At 44.3% G+C, this 22,653-nt stretch overlaps 2 protein-coding genes across 6 annotated transcripts in view; one reads left to right on the top strand and one right to left on the bottom strand.

The window, feature by feature from the left end:
• Positions 1–22,653, top strand: part of RSPH14 (radial spoke head 14 homolog) — a 62,648-nt gene that overhangs the window by 27,179 nt on the left and 12,816 nt on the right. The gene's annotated exons all lie outside the window — the stretch shown is intronic.
• GNAZ (G protein subunit alpha z) overlaps positions 1–22,653 on the bottom strand; it is a 42,561-nt gene that overhangs the window by 18,593 nt on the left and 1,315 nt on the right. Inside the window, exon 2 of one of the 2 annotated variants that reach the window (XM_083717565.1) lies at positions 277–1,550. In XM_083717565.1, coding sequence (XP_083573691.1) covers positions 277–999 — 723 coding nt within the window. In that variant the 5' untranslated portion in view covers positions 1,000–1,550. Of the gene's footprint in view, positions 1–31; positions 1,551–22,653 lie in introns of both variants that reach the window. The other variant, XM_083717566.1, reaches the window with a different exon arrangement.

Below are 22,653 nucleotides of genomic sequence, written 5' to 3'. Positions count from 1 at the left end.
CCCGTATGGGCAGGGGTACCTTTACCTTTACCCTTTTCCATTATGATAAAACCATTCTGTTTTGGTCACAGAAGCTAGCCCATATGAAAGGCTTATAGGAAATATAAGGGCAGTTATGATGCTCAGCACCTGTTTCCATGATACCTTCTCCTTGAGCACCCAGAAAAGAAACTGAGCATCATGCCTGGAACCCACAAGCAGTATCAAAATACACATAATGAAACAATGAAGACTGGAGGGGATGGGGAATGGGACGAAAGCTACATTTGGACTTACCGTTTGGTTATCTTCATACAGCTTCAAGTCATATCCACTCAGCTCCACACAGAAAATTATTGCTGTAACCCCCTCAAAACAGTGGATCCATTTTTTGCGCTCAGACCTCTGCCCGCCAACGTCCACCATTTTGAAAGTCAGCTCTTTGAAAGTAAACTTGTTTTCCACAATCCCTGTGGTCATGTCCCGAGAGCGCAGAATGTCTTCGACCGTCGGGATGTAATCTAATGCAGCAATCCTTTCTAGGTCATTCAAGTAGTAGGCAGCATTATCCTCTAGATGGTACTCGTTGGAGCGACAGAAACACTCCTGTACCCCGGGGTCAGCCCAGAGCCTCTTCATCACCCCAAGCAGCTCAGGTGTGATCTCCCCTTTGCTTTCCGCAGGGCCCGTCAGAGCAAAAAGCTGCACCGCATCGTAGGCGCGATCGGGATTGTGGAACTCGATTTTCAGAGTCGCCAGGGCGCGGATGATGCGAGTGAGGGAGTCGATGGCGTTGTAGATAATCAAAGGCTTGTACTCCTTGCAGGCCTCCAAGTTGAAGCCGCCGCTGTGGATGATTTTCATCTGCTTGACAATGGTGCTTTTGCCAGAGTTGCTGGTGCCAAGGAGTAAAAGCTTGATCTCGCGCCGCTGCCGCTGACTCTCAGAGCGCAGGTGGCGGTCAATTCTCCGGGACCGCCGCGCTGCCTCTTTCTCCTCAGAGCTTTGCCTACATCCCATGGTACAGCAGAGACTAGCAGAAGGGGATAGCTGTAGACACACACACACACTCTCTGCTTCCCAGAAATAACTGCAGCGATTCTTTTTATCTGGTGTATCTTCTAGGAGCAGGGTGAGAGTAATGTCCAATTTGTGATGCCCTCCAATAGACCAGGACCAAGTACTTCAGTCCCAGGAAGGTTGCAAAGTCATAACAGACAACCACAAACAAACAGTAGCTTCAGCAGAGCTCATTAGCACTCCCATTTTCTGAGGAAGCATTTGCACATTCCTCTTATGGAAGGGAAGCTTTCCTTGCCCACAGAGTGGTCAAAATCTGCCCAGTGTCCCCTTTTGCTCTCCTGCATAGCTCTCCTGCACAAAGGCAAGGAGGAGGTGCCCTGGCTCTTGCTGCACTTCTAAGTTTCACTCGTAGTTTCCAGTTGCTCTAGCAATGCCATCAGGTGCAGTGAAAACTCCTGTCCAGTCTTGTGCTGCATTTATCCGGCTTCTCTTTCAGACGCGATTCTTTATGCTGGTCAAGTTTGGGTACGTGAAGCCACAGTCTCCCCCTGTTAAGACAGTGGGACAGAGGGGGAAACGTTAAATGAACTTCTTTAACTGGGGAACTTGAACATCTTATCCTCTCCCAAGCAAGCAACCCAAATAGAAAGCAGGAAATCTTGGAATGGAGCAAAAACACGGCTAGCTGAAGGCTGAGGAGCCCTGGAGATTGTGTGCTTGGCACAAAAGCAAACCTAATCCCTTTGTCATTCCAGCCTGATGTTTTTATTACCTAAACCCACATGAGCTGTTTACAAGCTCTTCTCATGAAGAAGACAACCCTCCTCTTCCTGCACAGCCCTGTCCTGACTGGTTTTTCCCAAAATGAAGGAAAGAAGAGGAAAAGGGATACAGATCCACCATTTTCTTCCCTGCTGCCTCAGAGTCCAACACCCATTGAATGCACATGTGCAGGTACACACACACACACACACACACACACACACACACACACCACTGCTTTCCTCTCTCTCTCTCTTTTTGGTATTGAACTTGTTCTTTTGCAATTCATGGAGTGAATTTTTAAATCAAGATCTTAAAGCAAAGCTTTCCAAACGGATTTATCTGAAGTAATGAGCTCTCCTTCATTGAAGATTTTTAAACAGAGTTCGAATGGCCATCTGCCAGGGATTCTTTAACTGTGATTCCTGTATTGCAGGGGATTGGACCAGATGAATCCTGGAGTGCCTTCCAACTCTACAATTTTGTGAGTGCAGAAACTCTGTTGCCTTTAGAGCAGCCTTCCCAAACCTCATGCCCTACAGATGTTGTGGACTGCAACTCACATCAGCCCAGGAGGGAAGGAGGCTGTTTTAGAGGGTCTTTGTGGGCTCATCAAATACCCAAATAGATCCTCACTCCTCAGCTCAAACGAGAGGGAAGCCTTAGCATGTATGATGGCCTTTGTTGACATTTACCCCTTGTTCTTCCTGCCTCAACCACCCTTGTTTCCCTTAAGCTTTCTTCCTCTACTCTTGATTAGGGATGGGAGAGAAATTAGATTCAGTCCACATTTAAAGGTAAACCCACTTAACTGGAACTTTCCAAAACAATATAAGGACTGCAACAGAGACAGCCTTCAAAATTCACACTTCTGCGATTTTTGTAGTGCAGTTCTCCAGCCAAGTAATGTGTGCACAAAAATGCATCTGCTGGGTTAAAGTGTGCCCAAAAATGCAAATGTATGTGAAAATAGCATACAGTAATGCATTATATTTGGGAAACTGCTTTGCAAACATGTGTCTATTAGGCAAAATTCCATACAAAAATGTGTCTCTTAAGAGAAGTTCACACTAAAGCGCTGATAAATTTCAGTGAGGACCTTTGTAAAATGATGTGGAAGTGTAGAGAACTGAATTTAAAGTTGAGAAAAATGAGAAACGTAAATTGACAGATTTGCCCTTCAGCAATTCAGTAATCAGCCACTCCAATGATCTCATAATTAGCATGTGCATACCTGTTTTGTATCTGAAGCGCTCTGCTATTTCCTCATGTCTTCCCGTATATTATGACATTTTCTGCTGATTTCTCCCAACACACTTCAGCCTACAGTAAGTTAAGCTGTCCCTCCCTGTCAGAACCCCAGCAGGAACCAGTAGAACACATCCAATCTGACTCAACTTTCTAAATTGAGCAAAAAAGCCAGGATTCCTTTACAGCCTTCTCTAACCTGGTGTCCTCCACATATTTTGGACTGCAATTCCCAGAACAGACATAATTTTATTGTATGGTGCTTAGAAACTTTGCTGATTAAATGGCATACATAAATAAAAATATATGATCTGATTTGAACATTTTAATCAATATCCTGGACGCCTTAGCTTTTACTACTTTGTTGCTTCTGTCATATTAAGACTTCTTGACATTATTATTTTCTGTCTTTATAAAGGGGAGGGTGGAATCTCCAGCCCATGGGTCAATCTTCATCTGCCAGTGGTCCAATTTGACCTACGAGGCCATTTCCACTGTAACTATGGCCACCCTGTCAGTCAACTGACATCACTGGGTGATATCAGCTGATGGGCAGGGTTCAATCCTGCTGGGTACCACCTCACCAGCACGTTTCCTGTAGGAAATGCTCTGGCAAAGCAGACCCCTGTGGAGAGCAGGATTGAAGCCTTCACTTATCAGCTGGTGAGCAGAGAGTTCAATCCTGCTAGGTGCCAATTTGCCAGCACATTCCCAACACAGAACCTTCCCTCCACACCACAGGTTAATTTTGACACTGCCCATTCATCAGTCTCATGACATCAGGTGATTGGCAGGTGAACTGCCTGTGAAATGGGGGGGAGACAATGTTCTGGTCCACCAGGTCAAAAAACTTTTTTTTTTCTTATGTAGCCCAAAGCGGTTAACCAAACAAGACTTTAAAATTTGCAATTTAAGAACTGAAAAGCAACTGTCAAATGTCATTTTCGTTCTAAAACTTGCAGCAAGCAACTGCAAAAATAAATATTAAAAGCTTCGGAGGGGGGATAGGTTTTAGGTTCCTCGAATACTTAGCTCAGTTTCAGTTAAAAATGAACTGAAGATCAGCTCTTCGGACAATAAGACCAAAGGCTCATCCATTCCAGCATTTGTTTTCACCATATGCCAAAAAAAATCTGGCCCTCCAGCATCAGAAACAAGAAGCCGAACTGAGTTTTTTCCTTCCTCTTGCAGAAGGACTCTTCTTACATTCTTCCTGAACTCTAATTTGGTTAGGCGTCTGCAGACATCATCCCCGGAGGAAGGCATGCTATGAAACAGAGTTGGCAGACTCCAGGTGTGTCAGATTGACACGTGTGTGTGTTCGTTTTACTAAAACTCCAAGATCTACCAACCAGTGCCAGGTGCATGAGAGAGATATTTAAAATTAAAGAACAGCGGGCCTTCTGAGCACATTCTGAACCAGGGGGTTTGTTTCCAGTAGCAGAGCTAGACTGAGCACACACTGCTTTCACACAGAAGTCTACTCCTGGTCAGCCTTCTTCATTTCAGCAGCTTAATTCAGGTGGGAAAAGCAGCTATGCTGTTGCTATCATTAAAGAGCCAGACAGCCTATACACTTGACTGCAAATCACACAGAGGGCTACCGGGAGAACCCAGTCCTCCTTATGCCCAACCCTTCTATAAGCCACAATGACTGTGCTCTGCCTCCACAGTCAGAGGCAGCAATGCTTCCAAATACTAGTTGCTGGAAACCACAGGAGGGGAGAGTGTACTTGTGCTCGAATCCTGCTTGCTGGTTTCCCACAGGCATCTAGTTGGCTGCTGTGAGAACAGGATGCTGGACTGGATAGGCCATTGGGCTAAACCAGCAGGCTCTTCTGATAACACAGGGATAACTACTGACAACCTCAACAACCTCAGATATGCAGATGACACAACCTTGACGGCAGAAAGTGAGGAGGAATTAAAGAACCTTTTATTGAGGGTGAAAGAGGAGAACGCAAAATATGGTCTGAAGCTCTACATCAAAAAAACAAAGATCATGGCCACTGGTCCCATCACCTCCTGGCAAATAGAAGGAGATTTTACTTTCTTGGGCTCTATGATCACTGCAGATGGTGACAGCAGCCACAAAATTAAAAGACGCCTGCTTCTTGGGAGAAAAGCAATGACAAACCTAGACAGCATCTTAAAAAGTAGAGACATCACCTTGCCAACAAAGGTCCATATAGTTAAAGCTATGGTTTTCCCAGTAGTGATGTATGGAAGTGAGAGCTGGACCATAAAGAAGGCTGATCGCCGAAGAATGGATGCTTTTGAATTATGGTGCTGGAGGAGACTCTTGAGAGTCCCATGGACTGCAAGAAGAACAAACCTCTCCATTCTGAAGGAAATCAGCCCTGAGTGCTTACTGGAAGGACAGATCCTGAAGCTGAGGCTCAAATACTTTGGCCACCTCATAAGAAGAGAAGACTCCCTGAAAAAGACCCTGATGTTGGGAAAGATGAAGGGCACAAGGAGAAGGGTACGACAGAGGACAAGATGGTTGGATAGTGTTCTCGAAGCTACCAGCATGAGTTTGACCAAACTGCAGGAGGCAGTGGAAGACAGAAGTGCTGGTGTTCTCTGGTCCATGGGGTCACGAAGAGTCGGACACGACTAAACGACAACAACAAATACTGACACCTCTATGGAGGTACTTGGAGCAGTCCCTTCCCCCCAACCAATCTCAATTACAAAATGATCTTCCAATTTACGTTGCACTTTCTGCATGGGCAACGGTTGCTGCCAGCTGATTAGCATATTGGTCCAAGTGCCATAGCCACCCTCCAGCATTTCCTTCCACAAACATGGTGCTTCCCTGTCTCTCCCCACAGACTCCTGCTCCTCCAGTCCTCGAGACACTCCTCCTCTTCCTCTTCTGCAGAGGAGGCAGTGAGGTCCAGGCAGCCACAGAGCCCAGATAACTGGATTAGATCAGAGCACTGCCTTTAATCTGTAGAAGCTGATCTGTCAACAGCACCAATTAGGAGCTTAATCCTTTCAATCCCATAGATAAATTGTACAGAATCTGCTCTAGAGCTGTTATACGCTACGCAGACTGGTAGCAGTTCATTGGCATTGAGTGGGTTGGTATACATGACCCTTCTGAAGACATCCGTTCCTGCAGGCGGTTTAAAACTTGGCAGATTAATTTTATCTGCCATCTGTTTGACTCCTGCTTATTTTGTTGATGCCGTGCCCTTTAACCCTGTTTTGATATTGATACTGGTTTTTAATTTTTGTTCTGTTAGCTGCCTTGGACATCTTCTGATGGAAAGGTGGGGCATAAATTAACTACAACGAAGTGCCTTTTACTTAAGGAATTTATATCATATGTTACATGGAACATGGCTATAACAAATAGCTTGATGATCAAATATTAGCTACTTTATTTATTTGCATCATCATGCCACACCATAACACAAAGTTAAAATAAATAAAATAAGACAGAAGTTAAATAAAGTTCTGTAGGAAACTTACATTAAATCAGTAAAAAACCAAAATAAGCAAAATAATATATGGAAGACATAAAATCAAAAGCAACATAGATACAGATAAAGCTGGGGTGGGGGGTGTCACTATAGCCTGAAAGTCAAAACACAGATTTTAAAACTACAGAAATTATCAAAAAGGCCTGGGTGAAGAGAAAGGTCTTCAACTGGTGCCAGGTAAACCTTTCTTAGAAGACTGTTTCTTAACCTAAACGGCCTTGACCCTGTATACCTGTATACCTGAAGGAGTGTCTCCACCCACATTGTTCAGCCCAGACACTAAGGTCCAGCTCTGAGGGCCTTTGGCGGTTCCTTCACTGCGAGAAGTGAAGCTACAGGCAACCAGGCAGAGGGCTTTCCCAGTAGTGGTGCCCGCCCTGTGGAACTCCCTCCCATCAGTTGTCAAGGAGATGAGTAATGATATAACCTTTAAAAGACATCTGAAGGCAGCCCTGTTAATGTGCGTTTTAATGTGTAATGTTTTATTATGTTTCTATATATGTAGGAAGCTGCCCAAAGTGGCTGGGGCAACCCAGTCAGATAGGTGGGGTACGAATAATAATAATAATAATAATAATAATAATAATAATAATAATATATTATTATTATTAACCAGCATGCCCCTCCTGAAAAGCCCACCATCTCCCTGGTGGATGCTAGCAAGGACAGCAAAACATTTTAAGGCAGGCATGAGTTATGACTAGAAACCCACAGTGAAATTCAAGTTTTCAAGAACACAAACGAAAAGGGAGAAAGGGCAAAGAAACACAACAAAACCAGCTCCCGTTCACAGGCTTATTCATCCGTTCACTCCCTTCAGACTTTTCTCCCAGGCTCTCAGAATTGCCTTACGAGGGGTGTCTCTCTCTCTCTCTCTCTCTCTCTCTCTGGAAGTTCTGACAAGGCTCACAGCTGTCTGTCCACCTGTGGGGAGGGAACTGCATGAAGTGCCCTCAAGGCCACACATGGGAGCCAGGCTTGCATGGTAGAGCACAAACAATTCAAAATGGGACTCCTACGAAGGTGAAAAGGAACTGGAGGAAGCAAACAGCTGTAAAGCATGTACCACTTTAAAAATCTCCAAATATGGATTATAACTGGAATATAAGTTACCTTCGCAAAGCGAATTGGCACCAGTGCACCACTTCACTTGGCACCTCAAATCTCAGTGGCGCCCTGTGCAGTGCCAAAATCGGGTGCCCCCCCACCTTCCATTGGGTGTCATAGTTGCAGCACCCCAGAAGCTCCCCACCCAGTGCGACCGCACCAGTCACACACCCCTAGGTCCTCCTTTGGTCATCATGACTAAACTCGAGGATAAGCACAGAAGAGTCTGCACAGAGATGAAACCCAAATTCTACATCAAGTGAATCCATTTGGGATTCCGTACTCAAAAGAAATTATGCAAATCAGGAGCAAAATATTACGATACCTGCCACTCCCTGGAGCCTTTTGAAGACACTGCCTGCATGTTTTCAAACGCACCTATACAGCCATGAAGGACAGAAGCATCCTAAACGTTCCTCTCTTAAATAAACCTCTGCATGCTGCAGCTCTTTAACAAGAATATGGCACTCCAATTGCTCTTATTGGGATGGTTTTCAAGGAGTACAGAACATTGCTTTGCTGATAAAACTGATATTATTCACACATTATCTCAAAAGCCAGGCGCACTTCTAGAAAAATAGCTCTGCACGTTATGGCCAGAGGAAGGTTCAGTCTAATCAGGGAGGCCATTTTCAGAGGCATCCTCTGTGCTCCAGCCAAAAGCCTGCTCACTTTGCAGCCTATCTACTCTGCAAATGCATTAATTCTTAGTGCTTCTGTAGTACATTATTGTGAATTTCCTGGGCAGCAAGTAATGTGATAACTAGAAATGCAGCCAAAAATAGGAGGAAAAGTGGGTTCCATTCTGCTCTTGAATAACAAGTCCCGGGAGAATCTCCATACCCTCTTGAGCTGTCATTTATTTAAGGTGTGGGCTTCAAAATTATATTCTCCAAAGAAGCTTCCTCACTATTTGGATGGGAGAAATGGGAGTACACATGCTTTTTTCCCTTCCAGAGATGGAAAAGTGGTATAGAGGAAACAAGTGGTATAGAGGAAAAGTGGTATAGAGTGGTATAGAGGGGGGGGCAACAGAGGGAGAAATCTTGCCACTCTTACTCATTTTTGTTTCGCTCGGTGTCCTAGTTCCTCTCTCAGCCTGAGTGATAGAACACCTGCAGTTGTGGGAGATGGGAGAAGGAAGTGCATCCAGGAAACTGGTAGATTAGATGGAAAGGGATAGAAAAAGGCAGAATGGCTGGATGACAAATGGGGTTTTGGGAGTGGCAAACAGCCACCCCTGAGCAATGCTATGCCTGAGGTGACAGAAGCAGCCTCAACTTAATTGCATTTTATTGTTTTATGTAAGCTGCCTTGGAGATCGAAAGGAGGGGCAGAAGCTAAGTAAATAAGCAGTTAAGCAGTCAAGGCTAAGCATGGGCTTTGATTTGGCTACGCAGGTTCAGTGCTTCTCTTTCTATATACAGTGGTACCTCAGTTTAAGTACTTACTGTATTTTTTGCTCTATAAGACTCCCTTTTTTTCTCCTAAAAAGTAAGGGGAAATGTGTGTGCTTCTTATTTATATATATATATATATTATTTAGGATTTTCTTGTTTTACAGAAGTGTAATGCCTCATGCCTCGTATTTATTTTTTCCCCCATGTAACATTTTTACAAATCCATTTCATTTGTTGAGGCATTGGGGGGGGGAGGGAAAAAAAGGAAAAAGAAAGGGGGTGGAGGGAGGGAAGATGGATGGGGGTGGGGTCAGGTGGTGGTGTTTCTATTATGCTTAATGTATGTAGAGTTTGGTGTCAGCGTTGTTTGTGTGTGTGCTTCTTATGGAGCGAATGCAGGCTGCGCAGCTATCCTAGAAGCCACAACAGCAAGAGGGATCGCTGCTTTCACTGCACAGCGATCCCACTTGCTGTTCTGGCTTCTGAGATTCAGAATATTTTTTTCTTGTTTTCCTCCTCCAAAAACTAGGTGTGTCTTATGATCTGGTACGTCTTATAGAGCAGAAAATATGGTAGTTTGTTCCGGAGGTCCGTTCTTAACCTGAAGCACCACTTTAGCTAATGGGGCCTCCCGCTGCCGCCGCGCAATTTCTGTTCTCACCCTGAAGCAAAGTTCTTAACCCAAGGTAATATTTCTGGGTTAGCGGAGTCTGTAACCTGAAGCGTATGTAACCCAAGGTACCACTGTATACACTTGTTTTTTTGAGATGTTCCATCTTACACACAACTGCAAAGACAGGATGGGGGATGTAGAAGTCACGCACTCAGACGCCACTGGAAACCTTGTGGATAGGACTTTCATGGTACATCTGTTATTAGTCATCTGCCCACACCTTATGATGTATTTGGAACTCCTAAACAACCTTGGAAGCTAGGTTAAAGAACATTCTTCTATGGCATCTCAAGGTTCCCTAAATGCAGTTCCTGAACTATCTCAGATCGTTCTCGGATCGTGGGACATATTCTATTCTGGCCCCATTCTTAGAAGTTATTTCTTGAAGCATGTCCACTGGATATTCTGAGCTCATTTGTATTTGACTCCCATTGTAAGTTGGTCCCCAATGTGCACCTCTTGATGCGAATCGAGAGCACAAGAGGCAGCGTCCTTGCCACAAGCCTTCCAGGGGAAACATCCATACAACATTGTCTTCACAATTATCAGATTTTCTGCCTGGCTGCTGGTTTTTAAGTGCGCTCTCTCTCTCTGTTTTCACTCAATTCCTTGGCTGTCGCACCAGCCCACCACATGTTCTAGTTCCCCCACCTTTGAAGGTGCCAGATTGTTCTATTCGAAGCCTCTCAAATCCACCTCGCCCACTGCCATCCCTTGCTTTTCCAAACGGCAATTCCGTACACTAAAAACGGGAGTATGAATACAACAGACGGCCACTGTAAATAAGCCCGAGGGCCATATGAGATGGTTGAATGTATATGCTTCAGCAGAGGGTTCCCAGGCGACAACAGTGAATTAGTTACCGTATTTCTTGCTCTATAAGACTCACTTTTTCCCTCCTAAAAAGTAAGGGGGAATGTGTGCGCGTCTTATGGAGCGAATGCAGGCTGCGCAGCTATCCCAGAAGCCAGAACAGCAAGAGGGATTGCTGCTTTCACTGTGCAGCGATCCCTCTTGCTGTTCTGGCTTCTGAGATTCAGAGTTGTTTTTTTTCTTGTTTTCCTCCTCCAGGAACTAGGTTCGTCTTGTGGTCTGGTGCGTCTTATAGAGCGAAAAATACGGTACTTAAAGGTTTAGGGGCCAACCATGAATGGTGAAATAAACTGGGGTTTTATTAATCATGCCGAGGAAAAGGAGTGCAGGCTGATTAAGCAACCTGTACAGCAGTCTTCTTCATCAATCTGGTGCCTTCCAGATATTTTGACTACAACTCCCATCAGCCCCAGCTGGTACATGCTGATGAGTATTTAGTCCGGAACATGTGGAACAGCAGCAGGTTGATGAAGGCTGCTATACATCATTGCCTCAGCAGAAGCACCAAAAAAGCAAGAGGTGCTTCCAACACCTTTGTAGATGGAGAGGCAAGGCCTAGTTGTCAGCTGTGGTTATAAGGAACATTCGGGGTAGTGTAGCAAAGCAGCAAGCCCTGTGTCCCCACTGATTACCTACAAATCTGATAGGCATCGCCTCTACTCCCTCATCCAAGCTATTCATAAAACTGCTGCAGAGTACAGGGGCTAGAACAGAGCTCTGGGGCACTCCACTTGAGATCTCCCTTGCAGATTGATGCTGAGCCATGAACATGCACATATTGTGTACAGTTGTTGAGGCAGCTGTGTTTCCACCCAATGGCAGTATCATCCTGCCCCCATTTTACCATATTGTTAACAAGGATATCACAGGAGGCTTCGGTCAACTGCTTTGCTGAAATCAAGACATAATGTGTCCATGGCACTTCCACAATCCACGTGGTTATCAAATAGGAGTTATATAAAAAAGAAGGTGAGATTGGTTTGGTATGATTTATTCTTGATGACCCCTGCTGACTCCTAGTAATCATTGTACATGCTAATTTTAACAGTGTGTACTAGAATTTTGCCAGGCATCATTGTCAAACTGGCATGGTCTGTAGTTTTCGAGACCCGCTCTTTACCCCACCTTTTGAAGGCAGGGACGACATTTGCCCATCAGAACTCTTCTGGCTCCTCATGCGTTCTCCGTGGATTCTTAACTATTTAAAAGTTTCAAACTGTGATCAGCATCTCTGCTCCTTCAACACCACAAGATGTAATTCATGGGTAGGCAAACTAAGGCCCGGGGGCAGGATCTGGCCCAGTCGCCTTCTAAATCCAGCATGTGGACAGTCCAGGAATCAGCATGTTTTTATATGAGTAGAATGTGTACTTTTATTTAAAATGCATCTCTGGGTTATTTGTGGGGCATAGGAATTCGTTCTCCCCCCCTTTTTTTCAAAATATAGTCCGGCCCCCCACAAGGTCTGAGGGACAGTGGACTGGCCCCCGCTGAAAAAGTTTGCTGACCCCTGATTGTAATTCATAAGAGTTTCGAGAACTGAACTTGTTTGATAACGTAAGGCCATGCTGGATCAGGCCAATGGGTCATCTAACCCAGCATCGTGTTCTCACTGTGGCCAACCAGATGGATGCCTGTGGAAAACCCGCAAGCAGGATTTGAGCACAATCTAATTTAGCTAGGTGTTTTCTATCTCCCTACCTATTCTGGGCTGCAAGTCCTTCCTTAAGTTCTACTTCTCCCAGGTACTTAACAGTTCTGCCTTCTCTCTGCCTTTTGGTTTATAAATCTCCTGCAAGATGGTTTTCTCTGGATGCTCCTTTGCTCAGATTTGTGTAGCCCTCTTTAGCTTTTCCACTTAACTGGGAACCAAGCCCCCTCACGTTACCAGTTAGGGAGAGCCATAGTTCAGTGTAAGACTTATTTTACAAAGAGGCATCTGCCCACAGACAGACACATAAATAGGGCAGTGCATAAATGAGCTGGAAATCTAAACAACAAAGAAACAACCATTAAACAAACAGAACTGAGATGTCGGCCTGGTCAAACTCCCTTCCTTCCACTCTCTTTTAACGGAGAATCAGGGTAGACCCATTGTCATTTGACAGATTAAAGGGAGAGAGAGAAGGAAGCAGGGTTGTTTTATTTCCCTCTCCTCTCCCAGCTTTTAGCAAAGCATAAAGTATGATAAAAAAAATCAACAGAATTTTGTGTAACAAGCAAACATCAGTGAATAAAGACCTCTGCAATGGATGAAATCCTTTAAGCGATCTAACTTGGGCTGTAGTGGTATGAAAAGAATCGCAGAACTAGAAAATGCATCAAACAGGGCATGCACTACTAAAGTATCCTGAGTATCCAGCGTCTGCTTAAAAATCTCCAACAATGGCGAGTCCACCACATTCTAAGGCAGCCTCTGTTCCACTGCTGACCAGCCCTGCCATTAGAAAGTTCTTCACTCACTGGTGCTTTGGGTAGCCAGCTTGTGAATAATTCCTATCCCTTGCCTACCGTCTTACAAAGTAAGCGCCCTACATGGGATGATGGATAGCCGGCCTTGTTCTCATGCTTAAAAATAGCGTTAACACCCAGACTGTGATAAAATGCCACCTGCTTCTCAAAGTAGGACGAAGAGGTGGAGCAAACCATCGAGTCTGGTAAACTTCTCCTTTGCAACGATAGCACACAAGGTCAGATCTCCCTACTCCACTCATTCCCCAAATGCTATTCTCACCCAAGTTTTATATTTTCCAGAACTTATTGTAGCCAGCACAGTACAAATGGAACCCATCACAAGACTGACTTAAAATGCAGCAAACCACTTCTGCTTCAAATCACATTTGCACATCGTTGTTCACGTCAGGACAGCTAGACATATTTCCAAGTCGCCCACTATCCGTCCACTCCAGTGGGTGGAGAGGGGGCATTGGGTGTCTTCATATGGCTTAAGTTTTCAGTTGCTGGTTTGGGAGGAAACACATCAAAACACACTACAGTCGTACCTTGGTTCTTGAACAGAATGCATTCCAGGAGTCCGTTCAACTCCCAGAACCATTCAAAAACCAAGGTGTGGCTTCCGATTGGCTGTAGGAGCGCTGGACACTCGGCTTCCAAAAATCGTTCGAAAACCAGAACTCTCACTTCCGGGTTTCGATCATTCAGGAGCCGATTTGTTCGGGAGTCAAGGCGTTTGAGACCCAAGGCACGGTTGTATTCTCAAGAAACTCCAGGATAGATGTGGCTTGTGGCTAACATTGTTTTATTTTAATTTACTTTTTTATTAAAAGATTTTCAATTAATAACAAAGGTACATATAATTTTTCAACTCACAGTCCTTCCTATATGTCACTTACATTTGGTGTGAGACATTGTTGTCATAGACATTGTGAGATTGGGGGGAAAGAGAAGGGGGAAGAATGATATTCCATTCTTTTGCATAGTGTATGTGCAGAGGTTTTGTGTCAGCGCCATGTGGATAGATCATTTATTTATTCATTCATTGTTGCAAAGCGAGAGATTGGAGAGCCCAGAGCATGGCTGGTTGCATTTGGTTGCTTGCAGTGAGTTTTGCCTCTGTGTGTGATGAGGGGGTGTTATTGGGTCAAATTAGCCATATTGATTCATTTGCTGTCAGGGGAGGGGTTGGTCATGTCTTGAGCTATAAATGTAATAAAGGAGAGTTGTGACTAACATTATGTGCAAACAGCATTAGAAACCAGTACTGGACATGCACTGGATGTAGAGTAAACTGGAGTGGGCTCCTTCGGGAGGAAGGGTGGGATATAAATTTAACAAATAAATAAATACAGTCATACACTAGAGGCAGGAGTGGTGGTGACCTGGAGGGCTCCTTTTGCCGAGTGAGGCTTCAGGCTTCTGCAAGACCTTGCATGCTTTGACACGAGCTAGTGAACGTGGAGAAGCTTGAAATGATGGATGCTGTAATTGCTATATCAAATCGTAAACTGGAGCCAAGCTTAAACTATCCCAAACTAGTTTTGTTTTTGTTTTGTGTTGAGCCAAATGATACCCAACAAATTAAGGTATTGTACTGCTTCAGATTTGCTCAGCATTCTTCCACATGGCTCTGTGTCAGCCACAATTCTTCCAGCCTGCTACATGATCCATGGAGGGGAGTAAGGATCAACACGGTTGCCATGTTGTTTGGGGCAATCCAATACGTGGGAAGGTCATTATTAAACCAAGGGCTCTGGTGATCACCAGTTTTAAACTGCAATAACATTTCTCATTTCATTTCTAATTTGCACACTGCATCTGCCTTGCCTTGTCTGTTCATACATCGTTTCCCCTTGTTTTCATACAAGTGGGTGTGTTCTGCACCATTTCTCCCCATCTCTCAATTTATTCATCTGTAACAAGGTACATTTTATCCCGTTTGCTCTCTCTCAGAAGATTTGCTCTGGAGTGAATCATTTCCATACTGCATGGCCACACAGCACTCTGCAGAGATTTGGTCAACATGAACGAGACTCTGCAAGCAGCCATTCCTGCTGCTGTTTTCAACGGTCAGAGGTTCCTCTGGGTTCTCTGCCTCTTACCATATTCTGTGTCCCAAACAACAGGAAGAAAAGTCTACCAGTGCAAGTGAACCACTGGAATGCACCACCCCCTTTCTTCTCTCCCCCCCCCCAATTATTCCTACAAATATGGCCTGCAGGTATGAACTGCCACCATTACAATGTGCTGGACTGCTTTTGTACCTCATGTAAGCCTGAGACGATGGGTCACCCAACAATTCTGCCTGATAACTGTGAATCCCCATCTAGACCATGCTCAAATATTAATGCATGCCAAAATTGCTCTCTCGGGTGCAGCTGCAAATGTTCAACGTATTTCCTCCCCCACCTTCTTAAAGCTCTCCCTAGCAGCTTTCAGAATTCACGGCTTCTGCATAAGGTTGTGAGCTAGTTAATAAGTCTGTGAAAAGCAAATAAGAGTCTCAAACTGAATCTAGGCAGGTCAGCTGCATGAGTCGATAACTGTAAGAAAACCCAGGCTGTGCTGAATGTCATACCCCCAGCTGCCCTGACTCCCTCTGCTCTGACACCATTTTGGGCCCTTCCTCCCATGGCATCACCAGCATGGGAGGCCAATGGAGGGCATTGCTTTCTGGCACCTGCTAGAATGGTAATGAGAGGCACCTGCACCACCCTCCCAGAAACTGGCAGTGGGAGGGAGGGAAGCAAGTGTGAAAGGGTGGAACCAACCATGAACCCCCTCCCATGTGCCCCCCCCCCCCGGCTTCAAGCACAGTGTAGCATCTCCAGGGCTGAGAAGGGGCCCCAGCATCTCAGAAGAAGCTCAACGTGGTTTGCACTTTAATGAGAAACTACCAAATTCACACCTATCAAACCAATATGTGACCCAAAACAAATGAATTATATTAGGGAAGCAGCTCACAGATATGTGTGTATTAGCCAAAATTGCATACAAAATGTGTTTGCTTGGGGGGGGGGGGAATTACACAAAATGCTGGACTTTCATGAGGCTTTTTATTTTTATTTAAATGCAAATTGCTGTAGAAATGTGGAGACCTGAGTTTAAGACTGGTGAAGTAAGAAACTTTAGAGCCCAGGAATTGACAAATCTTACAGCTGCACCCGAGTCCTATACTTCTGACAGCAGTACAACTTTGAGCGCATGGGCTTAAACAATATTTTTTTTTTTGCAAGTGTCTTTTACTTGGTCTAAATTTGGGGGTGGGGGCAGGGAAAAGGGAAGATGGCCTAATTCTGTGGAGGGGGAGGGCCTACTGTAAAAGGGAGAGAATATCTTTGTGCCACATGCTTTGAAGGTTTCACGTGACACCTGGAGTGATGCTAGTATCCCAGACTGCGTCTGCAGTCCTGACCACACTCCCTCAAGAGTAATTCCCACTGGATTTAGTGGGGCACCTCCAAGTAACTGCATGCAGGATTAGGCTGCAAGGCACCCGGAGGAGATGATCATTTTAAGAGAACCAACCTTTGCACATATTGTGAGTTCCATAGTTCTTGGAATATGTCCAAGTGAGTACCTGGCTAGTTCTGCAGTGCTTTGAAAGAAAGAGGTGAGGTGAGGGCAGGCTCTGTTAATTAGTTACGTATACTGAGGCCTTGCCTCCATTTCTCCCTTCCCAGAAAGAAAGCCTGCTCTGATTTCAACCAACTTCCCTCTCAACAAGCTGGAATAAAACCGAACCATCTCATTAGGATTGGATGTACCTCATGGGAAGGAAGAGCAGCAAACCAGGGGTACATGTTCATCACCCCTCTTATGCTCAGCTCAGCTATAAATGGTATCAGAGCAATGATTACTCTCTTTGGACTGGCTCAGATGGAGAGCGGCAGCCACCCGAAGTGGCAGATTTGGGCCACCCTTAAATTACCGGCTTTTTGAAAACAGAACTGTAAAGGAGGGCACAGTTTGGATTTTCCGCCTCAGTTGCCAAGATGTCACTGGCAGGCTTGCTCTTATTCCCCATATTAGGCTTTATGAATCAGGGTGAGGTAATCACTGCTGCATGCAATTCACATCAGCCAATTACTGCTTCTCCCAAAGCCTACAAATCTAATTTAGCTAGAATTATGTAAGAAAAAACAAAACAAAAAGATGATGCTTAGGGCAGCTCCTAAAAAAGACAGCCCATCTTACACCCCATTCCCAAATATTCTTAGCAACTTATTTGCTGGCGTAGCATCACTGTAATGCCATCAGCAGCTTCATTTGCAAACTTGGACTTGCTCCCACGTCAGCAAGATTGCAAAGGCAGGCAACCTCTTCAGGCTGCTGCTGAAGGCGAGGGGAACGCAACAGGCTCCTCCTCATGTGTGGCTTTCTATAGCTGTGTGAGGAACAATAAGTGGCCTGATCAAGTTAATCTCTGCTGGAAACATCAGTCACCCAGTTAAGCTGACCTGATGCCCCTCTGTGCCCTTCCATTCCACTGCAACAGACTTCAGCTGATACAAAAATCAGTTCAGTTATGCTTGGCCATATAACAGAGCACACTGGTACTTGGAAATTGAAGTGATGAGTAGGGAGGGGTGGAATAGTCAATTTTGCTTCCTTTCAGTTTCTCATTTTTCAGATCTTAACTTCACTTCTCCATTATTCCAAATCAGTTTGTGGGGGGAAATGGTTTTATTCATCTATATTTTAATGTGAATTTCTCCTGAAACACATTTTTACAAAGCAGTTTCCCCAATATAATACAGTTGTGTTATTTTCACCAGTACATTCATTTTTTCACACAGTTCGCTCCAGTGTATGCATTTTTGTTAACACACTGCTTAGCTGGAGAACTGCATTGCAAAATTCAGTTCATGCGTCGTTTCAGAAAGTGCAAATTAGGTAGGTTCGACCTGAAATTGAATTTCTCCCCCTATCACAAAGTGCCTTCTCTGGATTCTCTGCAAGAATTGACCCCTTGCCAGATTACAGGTGGAAAGTCTTTGGGAAGAGGTTACAAGTGACTCAAAAGGTGTTTTTGTTCCATTTAGTAGTGACATTTTTACCAGGCTAGTCTCGGAATCAATGGCTAAAGTCCAAGAAGTTTATTTAGCATCCCTCCACCCGTACCCTGTGCAATAAGCAGCAGACCCCATCACCTCTTATACTGCTTTTGAAAATCTTCTCAGCTGAGTCTTTTCTATTTGGAAAAAAATGGAAGCTTTGACACAATCCTTCCCTACAACACCATGTTCAGCTTTTTGCGCACCACAGAACTTGTTGGGAGCTCCAAGATTCTAGAGACTCTTCTGCACTGCAGGGCAGCAGGAGATGGGCACAAGAACAGCCAGTTTCCAGAATAAAGTCTCTCTTCCCACCATCACCAGTGGCAGAATCACTGCCTTCCTGCCACTCCTCACTTGCTGTTTTATAGAACCAATGAGATAACCTCCAACTTCTGGAATGAACAACCATTTGCTAGACTGACAGGTCAACCCCAGAACAACTTGATCCACAAGGGATCCACACACAGGAGAGGCTTATTCACAGGAAGACCAGAACACTGCTGGATGCTCGGCTGTACATAGAGAGCGTGGTCAAGTAGGGGCATCCAAACACATCCTTGTTCATACTAAAATGCATGTGTTGTGCTCACAAAACTCCACCTTCCTGAACTCCTTCGCCATAAGGGATTTCTTCTCAGTGGTTCCTAAGCAATGCCGTGTCAACACAGGCCATCACAGGCTTTATCTGATCCTAGCCTTTCAGAGTTGTACCTCGGCAAGTTCTTAGGCTATTTGACCTTCTAGTTACTATGGAGAAGTCCAGCCCAGCTGACTAAAACCCAAGTGAAGGTGCGAGAGATTAGCAAAGCACAGCTCCCTCATGGAAAGGTGGCTGAATCTTCAGCATGGTTCAACTCAAGAATGGGTTGGTAACCTTTGGCCTGGAATAGTAAACAATACTTTGAATACAACATGTTTTCTGTTATTCATTATGCTTCTACAATCTGAACTGTTACTGGAAGAAAATGCTGAATCTTTGTATGCTGGAAAATATTCTAGGTCTGTTATCCACCCTGCAGAAAAGGATGATTATGTGCACGCTAGCCTCTGTTAATACTATAAGGCAGCACAAATTCAGGGACTCTGGGTATGGATCCCTCAAGAGACATCAGGTGCATGCTTTGGGCTGGAAAATTAATCAATATGAATTCCTTTCGAGATTCTACAAGAGAGAAAGGTCACTTGGGCAGAAGCAACTCATTCCACCGCAGCTTTTAAAACCGATTTTAGGGGATCAGGGGAGAAACAAGCTAAGACTGCAAACACTGCCACTGGCCATTGTCAGGAGAGAGAATACATTTAATTAAGACCCTTTAGGGCATTTGATGACACATATTCAGTTAACTCACACAAAGAATTTAAGGAGGGGAGGGGGGGAGTTCAGGAAACTAGAGCAATTTCTCAATTATAAGGTAACTGCAATATGAAATTGAGAAAATTGTATTTATCTATGATTGATGGATTAAGTAGCCAACTAATCAAAAAGGACATGAGCAAAGAATCATGCATCAGGCAATTCCTGTTGTACATTGCTTAACCACTATATATATATTTGGTGTACCAAAGAGTAAACTTACTCCTATATTACTCCTGAAAAGCTGAACAAAATCCTTTACTGAACTGTCACTTTTAGATTCTGGAAATGACATACCAACAGTGCAGATTTCTAACTTTCTGGTTGGAGTTGCCCTTTTGTTCAAGTCTCTTCAACCCAAGTGGTGGGAATAATGGGGAAAGTGTTAACATTTGAAGCATCAAGTCATTTTGAACTCTCTTGATTTCAAGGGGCAACTAAACTGTTCCTACAAAAGCTTTTGGTTGCTGTGAAAAGTGCATGGGCTCATCTTTGGAAAGCTGCATTCATGCCAATTAAAGATCTGGACATGTTGACTGATTGCGGAAATGTTTCTGTGGAACTGGATGAAACATTCCCCTTTTATTGAAATATTCATTGTAATATATGGTTGAAAAGTTATATGGGAATATTTAATCTGAGAAATTTAAAGCAAACTCACTGTGTGCAGGACTGAAGCCTCTTAGCCTATTTCAACACCACTTTACAGCCTTAAACCTTCCATTTACCCAGAATATAAAGGTTTAACCACTTAAAGTCGAATGCTACAGTCTGAGCCAATGGACTTTTAGTCAGAGTTAAATTCAACTGGACCTACTCCCAGTTCAAGAAGGACACTGACAAATTGGAACATGTCCAGAGGAGGACAACCAAAATGGTCAAAGGCCTGGAAACAATGCCTTATGAGGAACGGCTAAGGGAGCTGGGCATGTTTAGCCTGGAGAAGAGGAGGTTAAGGGGTGATATGATAGCCATATTCAAATATATAAAAGGATGTCACATAGAGGAGGGAGAAAGGTTGTTTTCTGCTGCTCCAGAGAAGCGGACACGGAGCAATGGATCCAAACTACAAGAAAGAAGATTCCACCTAAACATTAGGAAGAACTTCCTGACAGTAAGAGCTGTTTGACAGTGGAATTTGCTGCCAAGGAGTGTGGTGGTCTCCTTCTTTGGAGGTCTTTAAGCAGAGGCTTGACAACCATATGTCAGGAGTGCTCTGATGGTGTTTCCTGCTTGGCAGGGGGTTGGACTCGATGGCCCTTGTGGTCTCTTCCAACTCTATGATTCTATGATTCTATGATTCTAGGCAAGTGTACATAAGATTGCAGACTTAGGTTGCAGTCCTATGCCCACTTACCTGTGAGTAAGCCCAATAGACCTACATGGTTTATTATTATTATTATTATGGGGCTTACTTCTGAGTAGTTACTACTTCTGAGTAGTTATGTATGGGCCTGTACTGTTTGCCTCTTTGCTCAACGAATCTGACAGCAGAAGAGTGCCAAGGACTTGAACAGAGGTTATTTTATTTAGCTTTATAGAAACTGACTTTCAACTACCTGGATCTCTCAATGATTACCTGAGGCATGGAATGTGAACTGCACATGCAGCAGGAGGAAATCAGCCCTTATTTTTCTGGAGTCCCTTGCCCTGTGGTAGATAGCAGAGGACACCCAGTTGCACTTGAAGCAGCATGATTTTGTGACCGCCAATACTGTGAAATGAGGCCACATATTCTACAAGAACGAAAACATTAAAAAAGTCTATCTTATGGCTTGGAAATCAGCACCAGTGATATCAGTGGATTTTGTCAGTGAGCCAATGACGTCTCTAAAAGCCTCCTGTGAAGTTGTTCAGCACTGCCAGCCTGTCTATATCAAGATTGGTGACAAAAACCTTCCACTGCCTGGATCAAGCTTTGTTTCCTGGAAGACGCTAATTCTGCCTTCCCGGGAGCTCCTCGGAGCAAAGAAGCTTCTTCAATATGGGAAAGCAAGCCAGTCAAAAAGGGCTAATAAGATTATGGCAAAATGAGGAGACACTGCATTGTTGCCCTGCTGATTAACACACTTGAATGTGTAAGTCGTACATTATTAACCTCCCAATGCCAGTTCAGTCACTCTTTAAACCATGTATCTAACTGGTATATAAGTGGACTGTGTCCACAGAGGAAGAAATTGCAATGGACACCAATATTTCCCACACCTGGTACACTTCCTGAAATGAGGAGGGCAAAGTCCCATCCTGTACTTGTGTCTAGAGCTTTATTTATTTATTCTACCTGGCCAGCCAATCAAAGCTAACATAATGCATGCATAACTGAGGCACTGTTAGTAGGTGGCTCCCTAGACCAGATGGCTCTTGATGGGGTGACACTCCCTCTGCAGCAGCGGGTATGCAGCTTGGGGGTGTTTCTGGTCCATTACTGTCACTTGAGGCTCAGGTGACCTCGGCGGCAAAGGCCTTCCATCAGCTTTGGCTGGTGGTCCAGCTGCATCCCTATCTGGACAGGGATAGCCCAACTTCTGTTGTCTAGGCTCTGTTAACCTCTAAGTTAGATTACTGCAGTGTGTTACCCTTTTAGGAGGGGTATTGTTTTTGTTTGTCATTGCATTATGTATTTTTGTGTTTTTACATTGTAAACTACCCTGTGATTCTTTGATGAAGGGCAATATAGAAATGTATTAAATAAATAAATAACTAAATAAATAAATAAATAAATATATGTAAACATAACTAAAAAAAAGTGCCACCAGACCCAATTATTTCAGACCTGAAGCACCTCTGGACCAATTATTTTTCGATTTTTGGAAGGGAGGGTACCATGGCTACATTAAAAGGCATACCCTACTCCTGGAAGGCCAAAAGACAGATGCCTTCACCATTAGAGGCCAGCCTTAAACCGCTTGACTTAGGTCAACTACCCGAAGATGAACATCACAGAACACCAAAAACAGGTCTTCTCTTGCAAAATTCTTCATGTCCTATGCAATGATTTGCTTGTTTTTGGAGGGCTTCTCTAAAATGATCTGATGTGCAAGCAGATAGACTTACTGAGGCAGTAAGTCAGCAGGAGAGGAGAATCCTACACCTGAGACCATCTTGCCAAGAAGGCCCCTCTCATCCTTTCCTGTCTACTCAGCCCAGGTGCTGGCCCTTCCCTGAGAACCACACCCCCCTCCCATGCCACCTCTCTGGGCCTCTGCTCTCAAAGTGTCCTCCA

This window comes from Podarcis gaigeae (genome assembly GCF_964106915.1).
Source record: "Podarcis gaigeae genome assembly, chromosome: 16".
In the NCBI taxonomy this organism is placed as follows: Eukaryota; Metazoa; Chordata; class Lepidosauria; order Squamata; family Lacertidae; genus Podarcis; species Podarcis gaigeae.
This window is presented reverse-complemented; position numbering and strand designations above follow the sequence as displayed.